At 44.4% G+C, this 27,860-nt stretch overlaps 1 protein-coding gene across 1 annotated transcript in view; it reads left to right on the top strand.

Moving 5' to 3' along the window:
- The window catches only part of NMRK1 (nicotinamide riboside kinase 1), a 104,411-nt gene that overhangs the window by 51,032 nt on the left and 25,519 nt on the right, over window positions 1–27,860 (top strand). The window contains exon 5 of the mRNA XM_073670670.1: window positions 27,053–27,206. Coding sequence (XP_073526771.1) covers window positions 27,053–27,206 — 154 coding nt within the window. The remainder of the gene's footprint in view (window positions 1–27,052; window positions 27,207–27,860) is intronic.

Here is a 27,860-nt window from a genome sequence, read left to right as displayed (position 1 = left end):
CACCCTGTCCTAGGAGCTTACAATCTAATATACAATATACATGCTGCTCCTGAGAGCATACAGAATAATATACACCCTGTCCTAGGAGCTTACAATGTAATATACAATATACAGGCTGCTCCTGAGAGCATACAGAATAATATACACCATGTCCTAGGAGCTTACAATCTAATATACAATATACAGGCTGCTCCTGAGGGCATGAAGAATAATGTACACCCTGTCCTAGGAGCTTACAATCTAATATACAATATAGATGCTGCTCCTGAGAGCATGCAGAATAATGTACACCCTGTCCTAGGAGCTTACAATCTAATATACAATATACAGGCAGCTCCTGATGGCATACAGAATAATGTACACCCTGTCCTAGGAGCTTACAATCTAATATACAATATACAGGCTGCTCCTGAGGGCATACAGTATAATATACACCCTGTCCTAGGAGCTTACAATCTAATATATAATATACTGACTGCTCCTGAGAGCATACAGAATAATGTACACCCTGTCCTAGGAGCTTACAATCTAATATACAGTATACATGCTGCTCCTGAGAGCATACAGAATAATGCACACCCTGTCCTAGGAGCTTTCAATGTAATATACAATATACAGACTGCTCCTGAGAGCATACAGAATAATGCACACCCTGTCCTAGGAGCTTACAATCTAATATACAATATACAGACTGCTCCTGAGAGCATACAGAATAATGTACACCCTGTCCTAGGAGCTTACAATCTAATATACAGTATACATGCTGCTCCTGAGGGCATGCAGAATAATGTACACCCTGTCCTAGGAGCTTACAATCTAATATACAATATACAGGCTGATCCTGAGGCCATGAAAAATAATGTACACCCTGTCCTAGGAGCTTACAAGGTAATATTCAATATACAGGCTGCTCCTGAGGGCATGCAGAATAATGCACACCCTGTCCTAGGAGCTTACAATCTAATATACAATATACAGGCTGATCCTGAGGGTATGCAGAATAATGTACACCCTGTCCTAGGAGCTTACAATATAATATACAATATACAGGCTGCTCCTGAGAGCATACAGAATAATATACACCCTGTCCTAGGAGCTTACAATCTAATATACAATATACAGGCTGCTCCTGAGAGCATACAGAATAATATACACCCTGTCCTAGGAGCTTACAATCTAATATGCAATATACAGGCTGCTCCTGAGAGCATACAGAATAATATACACCCTGTCCTAGGAGCTTACAATCTAATATACAATATACATGCTGCTCCTGAGGGCATACAGAATAATATACACCCTGTCTTAGGAGCTTACAATCTAATATACAATATATAGGCTGCTCCTGAGGGCATGAAGAATAATGTACACCCTGTCCTAGGAGCTTACAATATAATATACAATATACAGGCTGCTCCTGAGGGCATGCAGAATAATGCACACCCTGTCCTAGGAGCTTACAATCTAATATACAATATACAGGCTGATCCTGAGGGTATGCAGAATAATGTACACACTGTCCGAGGAGCTTACAGTCTAATATACAATATACAGACTGCTCCTGAGGGCATGCAGAATAATGTACACCCTGTCCTAGGAGCTTACAATCTAATATACAATATTCATTCTGCTCCTGAGGGCATACAGAATAATATACACCCTGTCCTAGGAGCTTACAATCTAATATACAATATACAGACTGCTCCTGAGGGCATACAGAATAATGGACACCCTGTCCTAGGAGCTTACAATCTAATATACAATATACATGCTGCTCCTGAGAGCATACAGAATAATATACCCCCTGTCCTAGGAGCTTACAATCTAATATGCAATATACAGGCTGCTCCTGATGGCATGCAGAATAATGTACACCCTGTCCTAGGAGCTTACAATCTAATATACAATATACATGCTGCTCCTGAGAGCATACAGAATAATATACCCCCTGTCCTAGGAGCTTACAATCTAATATGCAATATACAGGCTGCTCCTGAGAGCATACAGAATAATGTACACCCTGTTCTAGGAGCTTACAATCTAATATACAATATACATGCTGCTCCTGAGAGCATACAGAATAATATACACCCTGTCCTAGGAGCTTACAATGTAATATACAATATACAGGCTGCTCCTGAGAGCATACAGAATAATATACACCCTGTCCTAGGAGCTTACAATCTAATATGCAATATACAGGCTGCTCCTGAGAGCATACAGAATAATATACACCCTGTCCTAGGAGCTTACAATCTAATATACAATATACATGCTGCTCCTGAGGGCATACAGAATAATATACACCCTGTCTTAGGAGCTTACAATCTAATATACAATATATAGGCTGCTCCTGAGGGCATGAAGAATAATGTACACCCTGTCCTAGGAGCTTACAATATAATATACAATATACAGGCTGCTCCTGAGGGCATGCAGAATAATGCACACCCTGTCCTAGGAGCTTACAATCTAATATACAATATACAGGCTGATCCTGAGGGTATGCAGAATAATGTACACACTGTCCGAGGAGCTTACAGTCTAATATACAATATACAGACTGCTCCTGAGGGCATGCAGAATAATGTACACCCTGTCCTAGGAGCTTACAATCTAATATACAATATTCATTCTGCTCCTGAGGGCATACAGAATAATATACACCCTGTCCTAGGAGCTTACAATCTAATATACAATATACAGACTGCTCCTGAGGGCATACAGAATAATGGACACCCTGTCCTAGGAGCTTACAATCTAATATACAATATACATGCTGCTCCTGAGAGCATACAGAATAATATACCCCCTGTCCTAGGAGCTTACAATCTAATATGCAATATACAGGCTGCTCCTGATGGCATGCAGAATAATGTACACCCTGTCCTAGGAGCTTACAATCTAATATACAATATACATGCTGCTCCTGAGAGCATACAGAATAATATACCCCCTGTCCTAGGAGCTTACAATCTAATATGCAATATACAGGCTGCTCCTGAGAGCATACAGAATAATGTACACCCTGTTCTAGGAGCTTACAATCTAATATACAATATACATGCTGCTCCTGAGAGCATACAGAATAATATACACCCTGTCCTAGGAGCTTACAATGTAATATACAATATACAGGCTGCTCCTGAGAGCATACAGCATAATATACACCATGTCCTAGGAGCTTACAATCTAATATACAATATACAGGCTGCTCCTGAGGGCATGAAGAATAATGTACACCCTGTCCTAGGAGCTTACAATCTAATATACAATATAGATGCTGCTCCTGAGAGCATGCAGAATAATGTACACCCTGTCCTAGGAGCTTACAATCTAATATACAATATACAGGCTGATCCTGAGGGTATGCAGAATAATGTACACACTGTCCGAGGAGCTTACAGTCTAATATACAATATACAGACTGCTCCTGAGGGCATGCAGAATAATGTACACCCTGTCCTAGGAGCTTACAATCTAATATACAATATACAGACTGCTCCTGAGAGCATACAGAATAATGTACACCCTGTCCTAGGAGCTTACAATCTAATATACAATATACAGACTGCTCCTGAGAGCATACAGAATAATGTACACCCTGTCCTAGGAGCTTACTATCTAATATACAATATACAGACTGCTCCTGAGGGCATACAGAATAATGGACACCCTGTCCTAGGAGCTTACAATCTAATATACAATATTCATTCTGCTCCTGAGGGCATACAGAATAATATACCCCCTGTCCTAGGAGCTTACAATCTAATATACAATATACAGACTGCTCCTGAGGGCATACAGAATATTGTACACCCTGTCCCAGGAGCTTACAATCTAATATACAGTATACAGGCTGCTCCTGAGGGCATGCAGAATAATGTACACCCTGTCCTAGGAGCTTACAATGTGATATACAATATACAGGCTGCCCTCCTGAGAGTATACAGAATAATGCACACTCTGTCCTAGGAGCTTACAATCTAATATACAGTATACAGGCTGCTCCTGAGAGCATGCAGAATAATGTACACCCTGTCCTAGTAACTTACAATCTAATATACAATATACAGGCTGCTCCTGATGGCATGCAGAATAATGTACACCCTGTCCTAGGAGTTACAATCTAATATACAATATACATGCTGCTCCTGATGGCATGCAGAATAATGTACACCCTGTCCTAGGAGTTACAATCTAATATACAATATACATGCTGCTCCTGAGAGCATACAGAATAATATATCCCCTGTCGTAGGAGCTTACAATCTAATATGCAATATACAGGCTGCTCCTGAGAGCATACAGAATAATGTACACCCTGTCCTAGGAGCTTACAATCTAATATACAATATACATGCTACTCCTGAGAGCATACAGAATAATATACACCCTGTCCTAGGAGCTTACAATCTAATATACAATATACAGGCTGCTCCTGAGGGCATACAGAATAATATACAACCTGTCCTAGGAGCTTACAATCTAATATACAATATACAAGCTGCTCCTGAGGGCATGAAGAATAATGTACACCCTGTCCTAGGAGCTTACAATATAATATACAATATACAGGCTGCTCCTGAGGGCATGCAGAATAATGCACACCCTGTCCTAGGAGCTTACAATCTAATATACAATATACAGGCTGATCCTGAGGGTATGCAGAATAATGTACACACTGTCCGAGGAGCTTACAGTCTAATATACAATATACAGACTGCTCCTGAGGGCATGCAGAATAATGTACACCCTGTCCTAGGAGCTTACAATCTAATATACAATATACAGACTGCTCCTGAGAGCATGCAGAATAATGTACACCCTGTCCTAGGAGCTTACTATCTAATATACAATATACAGACTGCTCCTGAGGGCATGCAGAATAATGTACACCCTGTCCTAGGAGCTTACAATCTAATATACAATATACAGACTGCTCCTGAGAGCATGCAGAATAATGTACACCCTGTCCTAGGAGCTTACTATCTAATATACAATATACAGGCTGCTCCTGATGGCATGCAGAATAATGTACACCCTGTCCTCTGAGCTTACAATCTAATATACAATATACATGCTGCTCCTGAGAGCATACAGAATAATATACCCCCTGTCCTAGGAGCTTACAATCTAATATGCAATATACAGGCTGCTCCTGAGAGCATACAGAATAATGTACACCCTGTCCTAGGAGCTTACAATCTAATATACAATATACATGCTGCTCCTGAGAGCATACAGAATAATATACACCCTGTCCTAGGAGCTTACAATGTAATATACAATATACAGGCTGCTCCTGAGAGCATACAGAATAATATACACCATGTCCTAGGAGCTTACAATCTAATATACAATATACAGGCTGCTCCTGAGGGCATGAAGAATAATGTACACCCTGTCCTAGGAGCTTACAATCTAATATACAATATAGATGCTGCTCCTGAGAGCATGCAGAATAATGTACACCCTGTCCTAGGAGCTTACAATCTAATATACAATATACAGGCAGCTCCTGATGGCATACAGAATAATGTACACCCTGTCCTAGGAGCTTACAATCTAATATACAATATACAGGCTGCTCCTGAGGGCATACAGTATAATATACACCCTGTCCTAGGAGCTTACAATCTAATATATAATATACTGACTGCTCCTGAGAGCATACAGAATAATGTACACCCTGTCCTAGGAGCTTACAATCTAATATACAGTATACATGCTGCTCCTGAGAGCATACAGAATAATGCACACCCTGTCCTAGGAGCTTTCAATGTAATATACAATATACAGACTGCTCCTGAGAGCATACAGAATAATGCACACCCTGTCCTAGGAGCTTACAATCTAATATACAATATACAGACTGCTCCTGAGAGCATACAGAATAATGTACACCCTGTCCTAGGAGCTTACAATCTAATATACAGTATACATGCTGCTCCTGAGGGCATGCAGAATAATGTACACCCTGTCCTAGGAGCTTACAATCTAATATACAATATACAGGCTGATCCTGAGGCCATGAAAAATAATGTACACCCTGTCCTAGGAGCTTACAAGGTAATATTCAATATACAGGCTGCTCCTGAGGGCATGCAGAATAATGCACACCCTGTCCTAGGAGCTTACAATCTAATATACAATATACAGGCTGATCCTGAGGGTATGCAGAATAATGTACACCCTGTCCTAGGAGCTTACAATATAATATACAATATACAGGCTGCTCCTGAGAGCATACAGAATAATATACACCCTGTCCTAGGAGCTTACAATCTAATATACAATATACAGGCTGCTCCTGAGAGCATACAGAATAATATACACCCTGTCCTAGGAGCTTACAATCTAATATGCAATATACAGGCTGCTCCTGAGAGCATACAGAATAATATACACCCTGTCCTAGGAGCTTACAATCTAATATACAATATACATGCTGCTCCTGAGGGCATACAGAATAATATACACCCTGTCTTAGGAGCTTACAATCTAATATACAATATATAGGCTGCTCCTGAGGGCATGAAGAATAATGTACACCCTGTCCTAGGAGCTTACAATATAATATACAATATACAGGCTGCTCCTGAGGGCATGCAGAATAATGCACACCCTGTCCTAGGAGCTTACAATCTAATATACAATATACAGGCTGATCCTGAGGGTATGCAGAATAATGTACACACTGTCCGAGGAGCTTACAGTCTAATATACAATATACAGACTGCTCCTGAGGGCATGCAGAATAATGTACACCCTGTCCTAGGAGCTTACAATCTAATATACAATATTCATTCTGCTCCTGAGGGCATACAGAATAATATACACCCTGTCCTAGGAGCTTACAATCTAATATACAATATACAGACTGCTCCTGAGGGCATACAGAATAATGGACACCCTGTCCTAGGAGCTTACAATCTAATATACAATATACATGCTGCTCCTGAGAGCATACAGAATAATATACCCCCTGTCCTAGGAGCTTACAATCTAATATGCAATATACAGGCTGCTCCTGATGGCATGCAGAATAATGTACACCCTGTCCTAGGAGCTTACAATCTAATATACAATATACATGCTGCTCCTGAGAGCATACAGAATAATATACCCCCTGTCCTAGGAGCTTACAATCTAATATGCAATATACAGGCTGCTCCTGAGAGCATACAGAATAATGTACACCCTGTTCTAGGAGCTTACAATCTAATATACAATATACATGCTGCTCCTGAGAGCATACAGAATAATATACACCCTGTCCTAGGAGCTTACAATGTAATATACAATATACAGGCTGCTCCTGAGAGCATACAGAATAATATACACCCTGTCCTAGGAGCTTACAATCTAATATGCAATATACAGGCTGCTCCTGAGAGCATACAGAATAATATACACCCTGTCCTAGGAGCTTACAATCTAATATACAATATACATGCTGCTCCTGAGGGCATACAGAATAATATACACCCTGTCTTAGGAGCTTACAATCTAATATACAATATATAGGCTGCTCCTGAGGGCATGAAGAATAATGTACACCCTGTCCTAGGAGCTTACAATATAATATACAATATACAGGCTGCTCCTGAGGGCATGCAGAATAATGCACACCCTGTCCTAGGAGCTTACAATCTAATATACAATATACAGGCTGATCCTGAGGGTATGCAGAATAATGTACACACTGTCCGAGGAGCTTACAGTCTAATATACAATATACAGACTGCTCCTGAGGGCATGCAGAATAATGTACACCCTGTCCTAGGAGCTTACAATCTAATATACAATATTCATTCTGCTCCTGAGGGCATACAGAATAATATACACCCTGTCCTAGGAGCTTACAATCTAATATACAATATACAGACTGCTCCTGAGGGCATACAGAATAATGGACACCCTGTCCTAGGAGCTTACTATCTAATATACAATATACATGCTGCTCCTGAGAGCATACAGAATAATATACCCCCTGTCCTAGGAGCTTACAATCTAATATGCAATATACAGGCTGCTCCTGATGGCATGCAGAATAATGTACACCCTGTCCTAGGAGCTTACAATCTAATATACAATATACATGCTGCTCCTGAGAGCATACAGAATAATATACCCCCTGTCCTAGGAGCTTACAATCTAATATGCAATATACAGGCTGCTCCTGAGAGCATACAGAATAATGTACACCCTGTTCTAGGAGCTTACAATCTAATATACAATATACATGCTGCTCCTGAGAGCATACAGAATAATATACACCCTGTCCTAGGAGCTTACAATGTAATATACAATATACAGGCTGCTCCTGAGAGCATACAGCATAATATACACCATGTCCTAGGAGCTTACAATCTAATATACAATATACAGGCTGCTCCTGAGGGCATGAAGAATAATGTACACCCTGTCCTAGGAGCTTACAATCTAATATACAATATAGATGCTGCTCCTGAGAGCATGCAGAATAATGTACACCCTGTCCTAGGAGCTTACAATCTAATATACAATATACAGGCTGATCCTGAGGGTATGCAGAATAATGTACACACTGTCCGAGGAGCTTACAGTCTAATATACAATATACAGACTGCTCCTGAGGGCATGCAGAATAATGTACACCCTGTCCTAGGAGCTTACAATCTAATATACAATATACAGACTGCTCCTGAGAGCATACAGAATAATGTACACCCTGTCCTAGGAGCTTACAATCTAATATACAATATACAGACTGCTCCTGAGAGCATACAGAATAATGTACACCCTGTCCTAGGAGCTTACTATCTAATATACAATATACAGACTGCTCCTGAGGGCATACAGAATAATGGACACCCTGTCCTAGGAGCTTACAATCTAATATACAATATTCATTCTGCTCCTGAGGGCATACAGAATAATATACACCCTGTCCTAGGAGCTTACAATCTAATATACAATATACAGACTGCTCCTGAGGGCATACAGAATAATGGACACCCTGTCCTAGGAGCTTACAATCTAATATACAATATACATGCTGCTCCTGAGAGCATACAGAATAATATACCCCCTGTCCTAGGAGCTTACAATCTAATATGCAATATACAGGCTGCTCCTGATGGCATGCAGAATAATGTACACCCTGTCCTAGGAGCTTACAATCTAATATACAATATACATGCTGCTCCTGAGAGCATACAGAATAATATACCCCCTGTCCTAGGAGTTTACAATCTAATATGCAATATACAGGCTGCTCCTGAAGGCATGCAGAATAATGCACACCCTGTCCTAGGAGCTTACAATCTAATATACAATATACAGACTGCTCCTGAGAGCATACAGAATAATGTACACCCTGTCCTAGGAGCTTACAATCTAATATACAATATACATGCTGCTCCTGAGAGCATACAGAATAATATACACCCTGTCCTAGGAGCTTACAATGTAATATACAATATACAGGCTGCTCCTGAGAGCATACAGAATAATATACACCATGTCCTAGGAGCTTACAATCTAATATACAATATACAGGCTGCTCCTGAGGGCATGAAGAATAATGTACACCCTGTCCTAGGAGCTTACAATCTAATATACAATATAGATGCTGCTCCTGAGAGCATGCAGAATAATGTACACCCTGTCCTAGGAGCTTACAATCTAATATACAATATACAGGCTGATCCTGAGGGTATGCAGAATAATGTACACACTGTCCGAGGAGCTTACAGTCTAATATACAATATACAGACTGCTCCTGAGGGCATGCAGAATAATGTACACCATGTCCTAGGAGCTTACAATCTAATATACAATATACAGACTGCTCCTGAGAGCATACAGAATAATGTACACCCTGTCCTAAGAGCTTACTATCTAATATACAATATACAGACTGCTCCTGAGGGCATACAGAATAATGGACACCCTGTCCTAGGAGCTTACAATCTAATATACAATATTCATTCTGCTCCTGAGGGCATACAGAATAATATACACCCTGTCCTAGGAGCTTACAATCTAATATACAATATACAGACTGCTCCTGAGGGCATACAGAATAATGGACACCCTGTCCTAGGAGCTTACAATCTAATATACAATATACAGGCTGCTCCTGAGAGCATACAGAATAATATACCCCCTGTCCTAGGAGCTTACAATCTAATATGCAATATACAGGCTGCTCCTGATGGCATGCAGAATAATGTACACCCTGTCCTAGGAGCTTACAATCTAATATACAATATACATGCTGCTCCTGAGAGCATACAGAATAATATACCCCCTGTCCTAGGAGCTTACAATCTAATATGCAATATACAGGCTGCTCCTGAGAGCATACAGAATAATGTACACCCTGTCCTAGGAGCTTACAATCTAATATACAATATACATGCTGCTCCTGAGAGCATACAGAATAATATACACCCTGTCCTAGGAGCTTACAATATAATATACAATATACATGCTGCTCCTGAGGGCATGCAGAATAATCTACACCCTGTCCTAGGAGCTTACAATGTAATATACAATATACAGGCTGCTCCTGAGAGCATACAGAATAATATACACCATGTCCTAGGAGCTTACAATCTAATATACAATATACAGGCTGCTCCTGAGGGCATGAAGAATAATGTACACCCTGTCCTAGGAGCTTACAATCTAATATACAATATAGATGCTGCTCCTGAGAGCATGCAGAATAATGTACACCCTGTCCTAGGAGCTTACAATCTAATATACAATATACAGGCTGCTCCTGATGGCATACAGAATAATGTACACCCTGTCCTAGGAGCTTACAATCTAATATACAATATACATGCTGCTCCTGAGAGCATACAGAATAATATACCCCCTGTCCTAGGAGCTTACAATCTAATATGCAATATACAGGCTACTCCTGAGAGCATATAGAATAATATACACCCTGTCCTAGGAGCTTACAATCTAATATACAATATACAGGCTGCTCCTGAGGGCATACAGTATAATATACACCCTGTCCTAGGAGCTTACAATCTAATATATAATATACTGACTGCTCCTGAGAGCATACAGAATAATGTACACCCTGTCCTAGGAGCTTACAATCTAATATACAGTATACATGCTGCTCCTGAGAGCATACAGAATAATGCACACCCTGTCCTAGGAGCTTACAATCTAATATACAATATACAGACTGCTCCTGAGAGCATACAGAATAATGTACACCCTGTCCTAGGAGCTTACAATCTAATATACAGTATACATGCTGCTCCTGAGGGCATGCAGAATAATGTACACCCTGTCCTAGGAGCTTACAATCTAATATACAATATACAGGCTGATCCTGAGGCCATGAAAAATAATGTACACCCTGTCCTATGAGCTTACAAGGTAATATACAATATACAGGCTGCTCCTGAGGGCATGCAGAATAATGCACACCCTGTCCTAGGAGCTTACAATCTAATATACAATATACAGGCTGATCCTGAGGGCATGCAGAATAATGTACACCCTGTCCTAGGAGCTTACAATATAATATACAATATACAGGCTGCTCCTGAGAGCATACAGAATAATATACACCCTGTCCTAGGAGCTTACAATCTAATATACAATATACAGGCTGCTCCTGAGAGCATACAGAATAATATACACCCTGTCCTAGGAGCTTACAATCTAATATGCAATATACAGGCTGCTCCTGAGAGCATACAGAATAATGTACACCCTGTCCTAGGAGCTTACAATCTAATATACAATATACATGCTGCTCCTGAGGGCATACAGAATAATATACACCCTGTCTTAGGAGCTTACAATCTAATATACAATATATAGGCTGCTCCTGAGGGCATGAAGAATAATGTACACCCTGTCCTAGGAGCTTACAATGTAATATACAATATACAGGCTGCTCCTGAGGGCATGCAGAATAATGCACACCCTGTCCTAGGAGCTTACAATCTAATATACAATATACAGGCTGATCCTGAGGGCATGCAGAATAATGTACACCCTGTCCTAGGAGCTTACAATCTAATATACAATATACAGGCTGCTCCTGAGGGCATGCAGAATAATGTACACCCTGTCCTAGGAGCTTACAATCTAATATACAATATACAGGCTGCTCCTGAGAGCATACAGAATAATATACACCCTGTCCTAGGAGCTTACAATCTAATATGCAATATACAGGCTGCTCCTGATGGCATGCAGAATAATGTACACCCTGTCCTAGGAGCTTACAATCTAATATACAATATTCATTCTGCTCCTGAGGGCATACAGAATAATATACACCCTGTCCTAGGAGCTTACAATCTAATATACAATATACAGACTGCTCCTGAGGGCATACAGAATAATATACACCCTGTCCTAGGAGCTTACTATCTAATATACAATATACAGGCTGCTCCTGAGGGCATGCAGAATAATGTACACCCTGTCCCAGGAGCTTACAATCTAATATACAATATACAGACTGCTCCTGAGAGCATACAGAATAATATACACCCTGTCCTAGGAGCTTACAATCTAATATACAATATACAGACTGCTCCTGAGGGCATACAGAATAATATACACCCTGTCCTAGGAGCTTACTATCTAATATACAATATACAGGCTGCTCCTGAGGGCATGCAGAATAATGTACACCCTGTCGTAGGAGCTTACAATCTAATATACAATATACAAGCTGCTCCTGAGGGCATACAGAATAATATACACCCTGTCCTAGGAGCTTACTATCTAATATACAATATACAGGCTGCTCCTGAGGGCATGCAGAATAATGTACACCCTGTCGTAGGAGCTTACAATCTAATATATAATATACAAGCTGCTCCTGAGAGCCTACAGTATAATCTACGCCCTGTTCAAGGAGTTTACAATATAATATACATTATACACATTGCTCAGAGCATACAGAATAATCTACACCCTGTCCTAGGAGCTTACAATCTAATATACACTATACACATTGCTGAAAGCATACAGAATAATCTACAACCTGCTCCTATGAGTTTATAATCTAATATACAATGTACAGGCTGTACACCCTGCTCCTAGGAGCTTACAATCTAATATACAATATCCAAATGTAGCTTACAGGGGGGGGTGGGTGAGGTGGAGCAGAGTCACAGGAGGCAGTGTTGCTGCGCCGGTGTCGGCGGCCCCTGGGCCCTCATTACATGTTGGCACCAGTGAGCAGAGTCCCTTTTCCCATTGATTGCCCTGCAGTGGGCTTTTGGAAAATGGATGCTGGACGAGGCGCATGCGTCTCCCAAGATCTTAATCTGCGCATGCTCCGCCTCCAGCGACCATTTTCCCAAAGCCCACTGCAGGGCAATTAATAGGAAAGGAGACTCTGCTCACTCGAGCCAACATTTTATGAGAGCCCAGGGCCCGCATCATTGCCCCACCCCTGCCGCTGCTGGCCTCCTGAAGCAGTGACCCTGCCTCCTCTTACCCCGCTCCACCGCTACCGCCCCCAGGATCGCTACCGTTAATTGGACTATAAGAGGCACCACCATTTTAATTAAAAAAATTATTTTCCACCCCAAAATTTGGGGTGCGTCCTATGGTCCAGTGCATGTTATAGTCTGCAAAATATGGTAATGGCAATGCAAGTCTATGGGTCTGTGAAAAAATTGGACCGCACTTTGATGACATCTGAGTGTGGTCTGACTTTCACTGACTGACAAAAGGGAGAAGGTTAGAAACATTTTGTTTCTCATCTCCACGTTTGAGAAAAACTGATGCCGCTCTGATCAAAGACTGATCAGAGTCTGTAACTCCATTACGCCAGTTGCTGTTGCTTCAATTCTGCTCATGATATCCTGTGGTTCTGGTTCTGGTCCTCTGGTCAAGCTACTACGTTCTCCGTTGGTTCTGCTTGTCCATCCTTCTGCGCCACCGTCATAAGTCCGTGCTTCATTACTGCTGCTCATCTGATCTAGATGAGACAGAACACCTATCATTACAAAAAAGAGGATTCAATGATAGGTCCTATTTAAGAAATCATCGTACACAAGAGAGAACACGTCACTCAGAGGTTTTTTAGGGGTAAATGGTGCAGTTCTAAACTTCACCACAAACACCCCACAGCTACACAATGTGTGAATGGGGCCTTAGTGTTAAGTGAACAGCTGCCTACCTGTACACAAGATGGTTCAGGATTAGAACTGTATACATTCTCTACCAATTGTGATGTTATGTGATATCTATGATGTCATGTGCCCTTTGATGTCATAATAACTGCCACTGCTATGTTATGTATAACGTTTCCAACATTGAGGAAGAGTTGAATTAATAAAACAAAATCACAGGCTGCAAATAACCTCCAGACTCATTTTTAGTTGAGTCATGCTGCACGTTATAACCTAAACATTTCCACCCTTTTATTCTAATCCGTATCACCTACTGTTCTATGACCTAAAGGAAAAGTCAGGACGCCATACTGCAATTCCTGATCACGATAAACCGTCAGTTCCCGGTCACTCCTGATCCAAGAGAACCAAGAAAGCTGACAATGGAGAACTGTACCAGTCTCCAATTAAATGGATGTAATTAAAAAGCTATGTTTTGACAACATTATTGGCAAAGCTACCCAAACATGGAACCAAATGGAGTGGTCTCAACTGGCCCACCCACTTCTATATGCTTTTATTACAGCACATGGGTGTCATAGAGGGCAAGCCAGCCAATTGCTCAGGGTCTTCAAGACCTCTGACAGATGATCAGTTGATCACCAGCAAGTCCTCATTTAGGGAAGCGGGTGTCCAGATTGGTAACCCCTGTTAGGCCGGGCTCATACTGGCTTAGTAAAGCACACAAATGTGCAGATTCTCCTTGGAATCTGGTCAATAAAATATTTTTTTAAATCACAGAATCATTATAACAATCACAGCACAGGACACATGACAGCGCTTTATGCTGAGATTTTCAGATTAATGATTCCGTTCTGAATCCCATTGCTTACCCCCCATCTATACAATGTATGAGTGAGGTCGTAAGTGAAGAATTCCCTACCTGGACTTGTTTCCTTCAAGATGTCAGGCTATAATGAAATAAGATGGCTCAGGTGTTACACTTTGTACATTCTATACAAATTGTGATGTCACATGATGTCTATGACGTTTATGTGCTTTGTGATGTCATCAAAACTGCCTGTTTAACCCCTTCCAATCCAATGACATACTTTGATTTTGTGAACAGGTTATTTGGATGCAACAGCGCAGACAATGAAGGGACATTAGTGATCATCCAAAACTATTTATTTTTCTAACACCAAAAGGAAATCTAACTACACTGTGTGCCGAATTATTAGGCAAATGAGTATTTTGATCACATGATATTTTTTATACATGTTGTCCTACTCCAAGCTGCATAGGCTTGAGAGCCAACTACCAATTAAGTAAATCTGGTGATGTGCATCTCTGTAATGAGGAGGGGTGTTGTCTAATGACATCAACACCCTATATAAGGTGTGCTTAATTATTAGGCAACTTTCTTTCCTTTGGCAAAATGGGTCAGAAGAGAGATTTGACGGGCTCTGAAAAGTCCAAAATTGTGAGATGTCTTGCAGAGGAATGCAGCAGTCTTGAAATTTCCAAACTTTTGAAGCGTGATCACTGAACAATCAAGCGTTTCATGGCAAATAGCCAACAGGGTTGCAAGAAGCATGTTGGCCAAAAAAGGCGCAAAATAACTGCCCATGAATTGAGGAAAATCAAGCGTGAAGCTGCCAAGATGCCATTCGCCACCAGTTTTGCCATATTTCAGAGCTGCAACGTTACTGGAGTATCAAAAACCACAAGGTGTGCAATACTCAGGGACATGGCCAAGGTAAGGAAGGCTGAAAAACGACCACCTTTGAACAAGAAACATAAGATAAAACATCAAGAATGGGCCAAGAAATATCTTAAGACTGATTTTTCAAAGGTTTTATGGACTGAAGAAATGAGAGTGACTCTTGATGGGCCAGATGGATGGGCTAGAGGCTGGATCAGTAAAGGGCAGAGAGCTCCACTCCGACTCAGACGCCAGCAAGGTGGAGGTGGGGTACTGGTATGGGCTGGTATCATCAAAGATGAACTTGTGGGACCTTTTTGGGTTGAGGATGGAGTGAAGCTCAACTCCCAGACCTACTGCCAGTTTCTGGAAGACAACTTCTTCAAGCAGTGGTACAGGAAGAAGTTGGTATCGTTCAAGAAAAACATGATTTTCATGCAGGACAATGCTCCATCACATGCATCCAACTACTACACAGCGTGGCTGGCCAGTAAAGGTCTAAAAGAAAAAATAATGACATGGCCCCCTTGTTCACCTGATCTGAACCCCATAGAGAACCTGTGGTCCATCATAAAATGTGAGATCTAGAGGGAGGGAAAACAGTACACCTCTCGGAACAGTGTCTGGGAGGCTGTGGTGGCTGCTGCACGCAATGTTGAACGAAAACAGATCAAGCAACTGACAGAATCTATGGATGGAGGCTGTTGAGTGTCATCATAAAGAAAGGTGGCTATATTGATCACTAATTTTTTGGGTTTTTGGTTTTGCATGTCAGAAATGTTAATTTCTAAATTTTGTGCCCTGATATTGGTTTACCTGGTGAAAATAAACAAGTGAGATGGGATTATATTTGGTTTTTATTAAGTTGCCTAATAATTCGGCACAGTAATAGTTACCTGCACAAACAGATATCCTCCTAAGATAGCCAAATCTAAAAAAAAAACCACTCCAACTTCCAAAAATATTAAGCTTGAATATTTATGAGTCTTTTGGCTTCATTGAGAACAGAGTTGTTGATCAATAATAAAAATAATCCTCTAAAATACAACTTGCCTAATAATTCTGCACACAGTGTATAAGGACGGACACACACACACATACAGTACAGACCAAAAGTTTGGACACACCTTCTCTTTTAAAGATTTTTCTGTATTTTACATGACTATGAAAATTGTACATTCACATTGAAGGCATCAAAACTATGAATTAACACATGTGGAATTATATAGTTAACAAAAAAGTGTGAAACAACTGAAAATATGTCTTATATTCTAGGGTCTTCAAAGTAGCGACCTTTTGCTTTGATGACTGCTTTGCACACTCTTGGCATTCTCTTGATGAGCTTCAAGAGGTAGTCACCGGAAATGGTCTTCCAACAATCTTGAAGGCGTTCCCAGAGATGCTTAGCACTTGTTGGCCCTTTTGCCTTCACTCTGCGGTCCAGCTCACCCCAAACCATCTCGATTGGGTTCAGGTCTGGTGACTGTGGAGGCCAGGTCATCTGGCGTAGCACTCCATCACTCTCCTTCTTGGTCAGATAGCCCTTACATAGCCTGGAGGTGTGTTTGGGGTCATTGTCCTGTTGAAAAATAAATGATGGTCCAACTAAACGCAAACCGGATGGAATAGCATGCCGCTGCAAGATGCTGTGGTAGCAATGCTGGTTCAGTATGCCTTCAATTTTGAATAAATCCCCAACAGTGTCACCAGCAAAGCACCCCCACACCATCACTCCTCCTCCTGCATGCTTCACGGTGGGAACCAGGCATGTAGAGTCCATCCGTTCACCTTTTCTGCGTCACACAAAGACACGGTGGTTGGAACCAAAGATCTCAAATTTGGACTCATCAGACCAAAGCACAGATTTCCACTGGTCTAATGCCCATTCCTTGTGTTCTTTAGCCCAAACAAGTCTCTTCTGCTTGTTTCCTGTCCTTAGCAGTGGTTTCCTAGCAGCTATTTTACCATGAAGGTCTGCTGCACAAAGTCTCCTCTTAACAGTTGTTGAAGAGATGTGTCTGCTGCTAGAACTCTGTGTGGCATTGACCTGGTCTCTAATCTGAGCTGCTATTAACCTGCGATTTCTGAGGCTGGTGACTCGGATAAACTTATCCTCAGAAGCAGAGGTGACTCTTGGTATTCCTTTCCTTGGGCGGTCCTCATGTGAGCCAGTTTCTTTGTAGCGCTTGATGGTTTTTGCAACAGCACTTGGGGACACTTTCAAAGTTTTCCCAATTTTTCGCACTGACTGACCTTCATTTCTTAAAGTAATGATGGCCAATCGTTTTTCTTTACTTAGCTGCTTTTTTCTTGCCATAATACAAATTCTAACAGTCTATTCAGTAGGACTATCAGCTGTGTATCCACCAGACTTCTGCACAACACAACTGATGGTCCCAACCCCATTTATAAGGCAAGAAATCGAACTTATTAAACCTGACAGGGCACACCTCTGAAGTGAAAACCATTTCCGGTGACTACCTCTTGAAGCTCATCAAGAGAATGCCAAGAGTGTGCAAAGCAGTCATCAAATTAAAAGGTGGCTACTTTGAAGAACCTAGAATATAAGACATATTTTCAGTTGTTTCACACTTTTTTTGTTAAGTATATAATTCCACATGTGTTAATTCATAGTTTTGATGCCTTCAGTGTGAATGTACAATATTCATAGTCATGAAAATACAGAAAAATCTTTAAATGAGAAGGTGTGTCCAAACTTTTGGTCTCTACTGTATATCAGGCAGGGGATATTATATTAGGATGGCGGACATTATATCAGGATGGCGCACATTATACCAGGATGGAGGACATTATATCAGAATGGGGGATAATACACCAGGCTGGGGACATTATATTAGGATGGGGACAATATACCAGACTTGGAGATAATATACCAGGATGGACACTGGCGGACACAGATGGAAAAGGGCCTCTGTGCAAGAAGAGTATAAGGGACCTTTGCAGACCAATCGCTCATCATAATGCAGAAACCACATGTTTTGAAGGTGGTAGTGGGCCCCCTTACCTCTTGGGCCCTTGTGCAGCTGCACAGGTTGCACCAATGATATGTCTGCCCCTGAGGATGGGTGACATTACACCAGGATGGCGGACATTATTATACCACAAGTGAGACCACAAACAGAGCTAACACTGATTGGCTGCACTGCTGCCAATCACTGTTAGACTTACCAACAGCAGCACTGCTCTCCCTGTTTGTTCCAGGTGCGGTATCGCAGTGACAAGGATCCAGCATTATTGATCAGCATTCTGTCAGTACGAGAAGTGAGCTGCTGTCTGCACTGCAGCAAAAGAGATCCAGTGACCCATGCACTCTGCCGGGATGTCTAATGCTGGGAGGAGCCATGCTGTGCTGACTAACAGTAATCACCCCTGATTGAGCCCCCCCAGTATCACTCATGACTGATATAATGTACCCATTTTGGTATAATGTTCTCCATCCTGGGCCCGATGCTATAACCATATTCCACTTCTGGTATAATGTCCGCCATCCTGGTGTAATGTCACCCATCCTCAGGGGCGGACATATCATTGGTGCAACCTGTGCAGCTACACAAGGGCCCAAGAGGTAAGGGGGCCCACTACCACCTCCAAAACATGTGGATTGTGCATTATGATGAGCGATTGGTCTGCAAAGGCCCCTTATACTCTTCTTGCACAGAGACCTTTTTCCATCTGTGTCCGCCAGTGCCCATCCTGGTATATTATCTCCAAGTCTGGTATATTGTCCCGATCCTAATATAATGTCCCCAGCCTGGTATATTATCCCCCATTCTGGTATAATGTCAGCCATCCTGATATAATGTCAGCCATCCTGATATAATGTCCGCCATCCTAGTATAATTGTAATGCACACGCCCGGACTGACTGGCGTGTGCGTGTATATGTAGTGATTCCACTGGACCGTACCGGAGAGTGAATGCCTGGAGGGGCGTAACTAAGTATCCACCCGATCCGACCAAGGTCGCACGACGGCATACGACGCCAGTGCACCAAGGAGGGACCGAGCAGAGGGACCAGGTGCTACTCCAGGTCAGACCCCGGACACGGCTGTTAACCCACACCAGGGAATACAGGAACAGGCAGGTTAGGCTGGCACACAGACTGGTGGGTGCAGGCAGACATGGCAGGTATGCAGACCGGTGGATGCTGGCAAGCACGACTGGTATGCAAACAGGGAGGTACTGGCAGGTACGGCCGGTATGCAGGCAGGTGAATGTTGGTAAGCACGACTGGTATGCAGGCAGGGAGGTACTGGCAGGTACGACAGGTTGGAGCACAGAGTGGATAGGACCCAGTACAGACTGGGACTCAGGAACAGAACCGCAGATGCGGTGGACAAACACAGCAGAGTGAGGCCGCCCGGAGCGGCGAGCAAGAGCAGAGCAAGACGAGACCGCCCGGAGCGGTGAGCCAGAGTAGAGCAGAACGAGGCCACCTGGAGCAGTGAGCAAAGGGTCAGAGCAGAGCGAGACTGCCGGAGCAGCGAGCAAAGGGTCAGAGCAGAGCGAGACTGCCGGAGCAGCAAGCAAAGGGTCAGAGCAGAGCGAGACTGTTGAAGCAGCGAGCAAAGGGTCAGAGCAGAGCGAGACTGCCGGAGCAGCGAGCAAAGGGTCAGAGCAGAGCGAGACTGCCGGAGCAACGAGCAAAGGGTCAAAGCAGAGCGAGACTGCCGGAGCAGCGAGCAAAGGGTCAGAGCAAAGCGAGACTGCCGGAGCAGCGAGCAAAGGGTCAGAGCAAAGCGAGACCGCCTGGAGCGGTGAGCAAAGGCAGAGCAGGCAAGAACCGCCGGAGCGGTGAGCAAGGCAGAGCAGGCAAGAACCGCCGGAGCGGTGAGCAAGGCAGAGCAGGCAAGAACCGCCGGAGCGGTGAGCAAGGCAGAGCAGGCAAGAACCGCTGGAGCGGTGAACAAGGCAGAGCAGGCAGAAACCGCCGGAGCGGCGAGCAAGGCAGAGCAGAGGGGACAGGGCTCTGTTCACACAGAACAGACAGGAAGGGAAAGGCAGAACCAGATACCCACAGGGTACTTGCAGTGAAGTAGCGAGTGGACCACAAACTCACAAACGAGCAGGAGTTAGGTACGAGTTCAGACTCTGCAGAAAAAGGGAAGATATGGGTGTAGAGAGAAACGGGAAACAGGCTGGAAGATGGTTAGGGCAGGAACAGACACTGGGAAAAGACACAGACAACAGATCTAGGTATGCGGCCCCTAGAGGGCAGAAGGAACAGGCTAAGAGCGTGTTCACACGGGCCTGGAATTACAGCCTCCAGGAAAGGCAGCTGGCTAGAGTACACAGACAGGACACAGTTCAGACACGGGAACTGATACCGCAAGGCAGGAAACATAGACAGGACTTGGCACATCAGTGACTAGACGCCAACTGACAGAACAAGATGCTCAGGCAAGGATTCCAGGGAGGAGCTGGGTTAAATACCAGGTGACAGACAGCAATAGGCTGAGGAAGCATCAGGGGTGTGTCTGCAGCAGCTACAAGAAACAGGAAGTTCAGCGGACATCGCCCTAAGCAGACAGAGCAGAGCAAAGCAGACAATATGGAAAGAAGCCAAAGTGATAGTCTGGACTGGAAATCAAGTGCGCGCTCTTGCACAGTGGGAGATGGACCACTATGCAAGGATGCCGCCAGGTATGTTACAGTACCCCCCCCCCCTTACGCCCCCTCTTCTTCAGGCATGCCAGAATCTTCCGCAGGGAATTCGAGGGCCAATCCTTCACTTCAAGGAGATTACTTCTGCTGTCCACAGAAAAAACTAGTCTCATCTGGGTAGCTAGGATGCTACCTACCAATCCAGCCATCCTCAGCAACAGACGAAACGGGTGGAGTACCAGGAACAGCACACAAGGAAGTCTCTCTCCACATATTTTCAGGTGGCACCCCAGAGGGTACAGGAGACAACTGGAAGTCCTCCGCCAGGTTGCAGGGGGGCAGAGACTCGGGGGTAACCTCTGCTTCGGGGTACATCTTGTCAAGCTCACAGGATGAAATGGGCGAGGTATCAGGTACAAGGTGTAGAAACTTCACTGTCCCTTTGTTATCTGGTGGTACCCCGGAGGATTCAGGAGACAACTGGAGGTCCTCCGCCTGGTCGGAGGGGTGTAGAGACTCAGGGGTAACCTCTGCTTCGGAGTACACTAGGTCAGACTCACTGGACGAAGCGGGCGAGGTATCAGGTGCAGAGTATAGGAAAGTCTCTGTCCATTCGCTACCAGGTAGCACCCCGAAGGGTTCAGGAGACAACTGGAGGTCCTCCGCCTGGTCGGAGGGGTGTAGAGACTCGGGGGTAACCTCTGCTTCGGAGTACACTAGGTCGGACTCACTGGATGAAGCGAGCGAGGTATCAGATACCGGGTGTAGGGAAGTCTCTCTCCATTTGTCATCAAGTGGTATCCCGGAGGATTCAGGAGGCAACAGGGGGTCCTCCGCCAGGTTGTAGAGGTGCACGGACTCGGAGGTAATCACTGCTTCGGAGTACCCTTAGACAGGCTCACCGGTTAAAGTGCGTGAAGTATCAGATACCGGGTGCAGGAAGTCCTCCTGTGTGGATTCTGGGTGGGCAGCAGTCTCTTCGGGCAGGAGAACTGGTGCGCTACCCACGCACCTTACCCGTCAGGGCTGCTCCGGGATACTGGGAAGTGAAGCTTCAGCAGGGACTTCAAGTTTGGGGTCTGAAGGTCTTTGGGAGGACAGACCCTGGCGTGACGGCTTGCCTCTACGCCTAGCATGTCTGGACTGCCTCTTGAGGTTGGGAGAAGTATTCCGGAGAGTGTAGTCATCCTGTGTGGATTCTGGGTGGGCAGTAGTCTCTTCGGGCAGGAGGACTAGTACGCTACCCACACACATTACCCATCGGGGCTGCTCCGGGATATTGGGAAGTGAAGCTTCAGCAGGGGCTTCCGGGTTAGGGTCATCGAAGACAATTAGAAAGGCCACCAGGAAGGCCTGCAGGTCCAGGACGATAGGATCCTGTGCGTCCCATAGGGGGGTGATCCATTTCAAGGCATCACCCGCTAGATAAGACATCATGAATCCCACCTTAACCCGATTGGTGGGAAAATAAAGAGGGTAGAACTTGAAGTGTAGCAAGCATTGCTCCACAAATGCACGACTCAGTCTTGGATCCCCATAGTACCGTGGTGGATCCGCAGGAACGAGTGCAGATAGATCCATCTGGACGGGTGCGTAATTCGCCTGGAACTCAGCTGGTAGCAAAAAAATAAATTTCTTCTAGATGCACGTATTCGCTGAAAAACGTCTCAGAGAGCGAAGGCCGTGGGGCTCAACGGGAACCATGGCCTGAGCATGCTGTAATGCACACGCCCGGACTGACTGGCATGTGCGTGTATATGTAGTGATTCCACTGGACCGTACCGGAGAGTGAATGCCTGGAGGGGCGTAACTAATTATCCACCCGATCCGACCAAGGTCGCACGACGGCATACGACGCCAGTGCACCAAGGAGGGACCGAGCAGAGGGACCAAGTGCTACTCCAGGTCAGACCCCGGACACGGCTGTTGACCCACACCGGGGAATACAGGAACAGGCAGGTTAGGCTGGCACACAGACTGGTGGGTACAGGCAGACACGGCAGGTATGCAGACGGGTGGATGCTGGCAAGCACGACTGGTATGCAAACAGGGAGGTACTGGCAGGTACGGCCAGTAAGCACAACTGGTATGCAGGCAGGGAGGTACTGGCAGGTACGACAGGTTGGAGCACAGAGTTGATAGGACCCAATACAGACTGGGACTCAGGAACAGAACCGCAGATGCGGTGGACAAACACAGCAGAATGAGGCCGCCCGGAGCGGCGAGCAAGAGCAGAGCAAGACGAGACCGCCTGGAGCGGTGAGCGAGAGTAGAGCAGGACGAGGCCGCCTGGAGCAGTGAGCAAAGGGTCAGAGCAGAGCGAGACTGCCGGAGCAGTGAGCAAAGGGTCAGAGCAGAGCGAGACTGCCGGAGCAGTGAGCAAAGGGTCAGAGCAGAGCGAGACTGCCGGAGCAGTGAGCAAAGGGTCAGAGCAGAGCGAGACTGCCGGAGCAGCGAGCAAAGGGTCAGAGCAGAGTGAGGCTGCCGGAGCAGTGAGCCAAGGGTCAGAGCAGAGCGAGACCGCCTGGAGCGGTGAGCAAAGGCAGAGCAGAGCGAGACCGTCTGGAGCGGTGAGCAAAGGCAGAGCAGAGCGAGACCGTCTGGAGCGGTGAGCAAAGGCAGAGCAGGCAAGAACCGCCGGAGCGGTGAGCAAAGCAGAGCAGGCAAGAACCACCGGAGCGGTGAGCAAGGTCGAGCAGGCAAGAACCGCCGGAGCGGTGAACAAGGCAGAGCAGGCAGAAACCGCCGGAGCGGCGAGCAAGGCAGGGCAGAGGGGACAGGGCTCTGTTCACACGGAACAGACAGGAAGGGAAAGGCAGAACCAGATACCCACAGGGTACTTGCAGTGAAGTAGCGAGTGGACCACAAACTCACAAACAGAAGTACAGTGACGACGAGCAGGAGTTAGGTACGACTTCAGACTCTGCAGAAAAAGGGAAGATATGGGCGTAGAGAGAAACGGAAAACAGGCTGGAAGATGGTTAGGGCAGGAACAGACACTGGGAAAAAACACAGACAACAGATCTAGGTATGCAGCCCCTAGAGGGCGGAAGGAACAGGCTAAGAGCGTGTTCACACGGGCCTGGAATTACAGCCTCCAGGAAAGGCAGCTGGCTAGAGTACACAGACAGGACACAGTTCAGACACGGGAACTGATACCGCAAGGCAGGAAACATAGACAGGACCTGGCACATCCGTGACTAGACGCTAACTGACAGAACAAGATGCTCAGGCCAGGATTCCAGGGAGGAGCTGGGTTAAATACCAGGTGACAGACCGCAATAGGCTGAGGAAGCATCAGGGGTGTGTCTGCAGCAGCTACAAGAAACAGGAAGTTCAGCGGGCATCGCCCTAAGCAGACAGAGCAGAGCAAAGCAGACAATATGGAAAGAAGCCAAAGTGATAGTCTGGACTGGAAATCAAGTGCGCGCTCTTGCACAGTGGGAGATGGACCACTATGCAAGGATGCCGCCAGGTATGTTACAATAATGTCCTCCACCCTGATATATATTATCCCCCATCCTGATATAGTGTCCCCATCCTGATATATAGTATCCCTCATTCTGATATAATGTCCTCCATCCTGGTATAATGTGCGCCATCCTGATATAATGTGCGCCATCCTGATATAATGTCCGCCATCCTGATATAATGTCCCCCATCCTGATATAATGTCCCCCATCCTGATATAATGTCCCCCATCCTGGTATAATGTCTGCCATCCTGATATAATGTCCCCCATCCTGATATAATGTCCCCCATCTTGATATAATGTCCCCCATCTTTATATAATGTCCCCATCCTGATATATATTATCTCCCATCCTGATATAATGTTCTCCATCCTGGTATAATGTCAGCCATCCTGATATAATGTCCACATCTTGATATAATGTCCGCCATCCTGATATAATGTCAATCATCCTGATATAATGTCAGTCATTCTGATATAATGTCCCGCATACTGGGATAATGTCCTCCATCCTGGTATAATGTCAGCCATCCTGGTATAAATGTCCCGCATCCTGGGATAATGACCGCCATCCTGATATAATGTCTGCCATCCTTATATAATGTCCGCCATCCTGATATAATGTCCGCCATCCTGGTATAATGTCCGCAATCCTGATATAATGTCCGCCATCCTGGTATAATGTTTCCCCAGCCGAGAGCTGACTTCTGTGGGCCGGCAAAGGCAGTGCACGACGTCACTGCCATGTGCAACCCATCATTGGCGAGCTGACATCTGCTGCTAGACTCTGATTGGCCGGCAGCGTGTATTGCTGTGCAGGGAGCCAGCGGGCCTCTGCGTCACAATACATTTCAGCAGAATGTGAGTCAGAGGATGCACATCCAGGTGAAATTGGTGTTGGCGGGCCACGCTCCAGCATGGGTCTGGTCCCAGTTGCACCCTCTATGACCGCGATCATTACGCCCCTGCTTGTTTTGTATGTTTCAATATAACAATAATTGTATATAGTGGAAATAATGATCTCGTATGAATCCAGCCTAATGCTGGACTTCACAGGAGTAGTAAGATAGGGGCGCACAGCTGCATGGTAACCATACAGGCACATGCCTGCTGTATAACGCAGTTGTCATATGTTGCGTGTGAAGTAGGCTCCACTCCTGAGTCAGCTCCACACATGCAGATCCTGCTGTGGAAGTACTGGTAGTTCCCTCATGGAAGTTCTGGAGAGGAAATTACAATTAAAATCTTCATTTCAACTGACTCTTCGCGGTCAAGTGACCATTCAAAAGAAAGAGATTGTGATATTCTGTACAAAGGCATCCAGTAAAAAAACATTTTTTAACATGGGAACCTATGGAAGATTGAAATCTCTATTTTTAAAAATGAATTTCTGTTCCTGTCTGATGTCCATTCTTTATGCACGGCCAAATGACTAGACCAATTTGCACAAAGTCTGGCACATAGTTAAATCAAGCACTTCTGAAGGTTTTAGATTGGATTTTTAACTCTCTCCGACCTACTCGAGATAGTTATTTAAAAAATGCCTCACAATTATTAATTTACGGTCAGACAACTAAACCAATCCGCCCCAAATTTGGCACATGGGTAAATTAGGCATATCAAAAGGATGTAGACCAAGTGTCATCTCTCTAAAATGTACTCGTCAAAAAATTTAATACAAGGGCATCCTTGAAATATTCGCAAAAAAATGGAACACGAATGCAACATTAATTTACGACCAAGCGACTGTAGCAATTTTCCACAAATATTCCACATAGGCAAATTTATGCAGGCATCCAAAATAGTTAAATATGTGGCCCTTTTCAGTGTATGCTTATCACTCACAGGCAATGTAAAGATAAAAATTGTATCAAGGAGAGACACGCCAAAAGAAGTAAGAATGGAAATATTGTGAACAAGAATGGAGAAAGACATACAGACAACTAGCTACACCCCAGGAGTTACTGGCTGTACATTGTGTATCCAGGGGACCATGCTCAATCTAATTAGGAAACAAAGTCACAAAAGATCAATAACAATTGTGGCTTAAAATTACAGACATAATGGTTTGATTATTTTGCGACTCTAATCAACTCTAAGAATCTAATTCTAATGAGTAACACTAATATATACTATCTTTGCAGTGCTCGAGGCCTTAGAAATGGAAGCAATGATGTCAGATGTACTTTCATGGACCATGCAGCATAAAGGAAAGGAACAACCAAAAACATTACAAGAAAAATGTGAAAAACCTGTGCACTTTTTGATAATTGAAGGCTTTCTTCTGTACCATTACAAGTATGTAAGTTTTCCTGGCTAGTAATACCTGGTTTATTGCCTACTGCTTATTGCCTGGGTTACAGGCAACCTCTGGAATCTATCAGCAGTGGTCGGTCTCCTAGGCAAGGAATGTAATACTTGCAAGTTCTTTACTATAAAGCTTGGAAGGTAGCTCGATCTGACTGGCTTCTTTGCCTGTGCAGCATCAGATGAGTGCAGGGGCAAAGCAACAGACAGAACGGGACAGCGGCACAATGGTACCACTGGTCCAAACAGTCTGTTATGTCAGAGCCGGAGTCCCCGCATGATCTGTCTTCCTCCTCCCGGCAGGGATGCCGACGTGTCCACCCACTCACCTGCTCTTCTCCGGTCCCAGCTTCATCTGCCTTCTCCCAGGACCTGTGTATGGAAGTGTGCTTAGGGCATGCCCACTCTCTGCTTCTTAAAGGGGCAGCAGAGCACTTCTGAAATGTCCCTCAGCCAATATCTGAGAGACATCAGATATTTAAGGCACCCTCCCCTATAGGGGGGTGCCTGAGCAACTTTAGTGTTCACTACTGTCTTAGTTGTAAGGTCCCCGTATCTGTGCTCCCTGCACCTGATCCTGACCGTATTGTCTGAACCATATCCTAAAACCATCCTGTCAGTACTTAGTCCTGATCTGACTAGTCC

Source organism: Phyllobates terribilis, unplaced genomic scaffold (genome assembly GCF_046119375.1).
Source record: "Phyllobates terribilis strain yellow unplaced genomic scaffold, ASM4611937v1 Scaffold_1__5_contigs__length_1240528914, whole genome shotgun sequence".
NCBI classification, from domain to species: domain Eukaryota; kingdom Metazoa; phylum Chordata; class Amphibia; order Anura; family Dendrobatidae; genus Phyllobates; species Phyllobates terribilis.
Note: the sequence above shows the minus strand (reverse complement) of the source record. Positions and strands in the feature narration are given on the sequence as shown.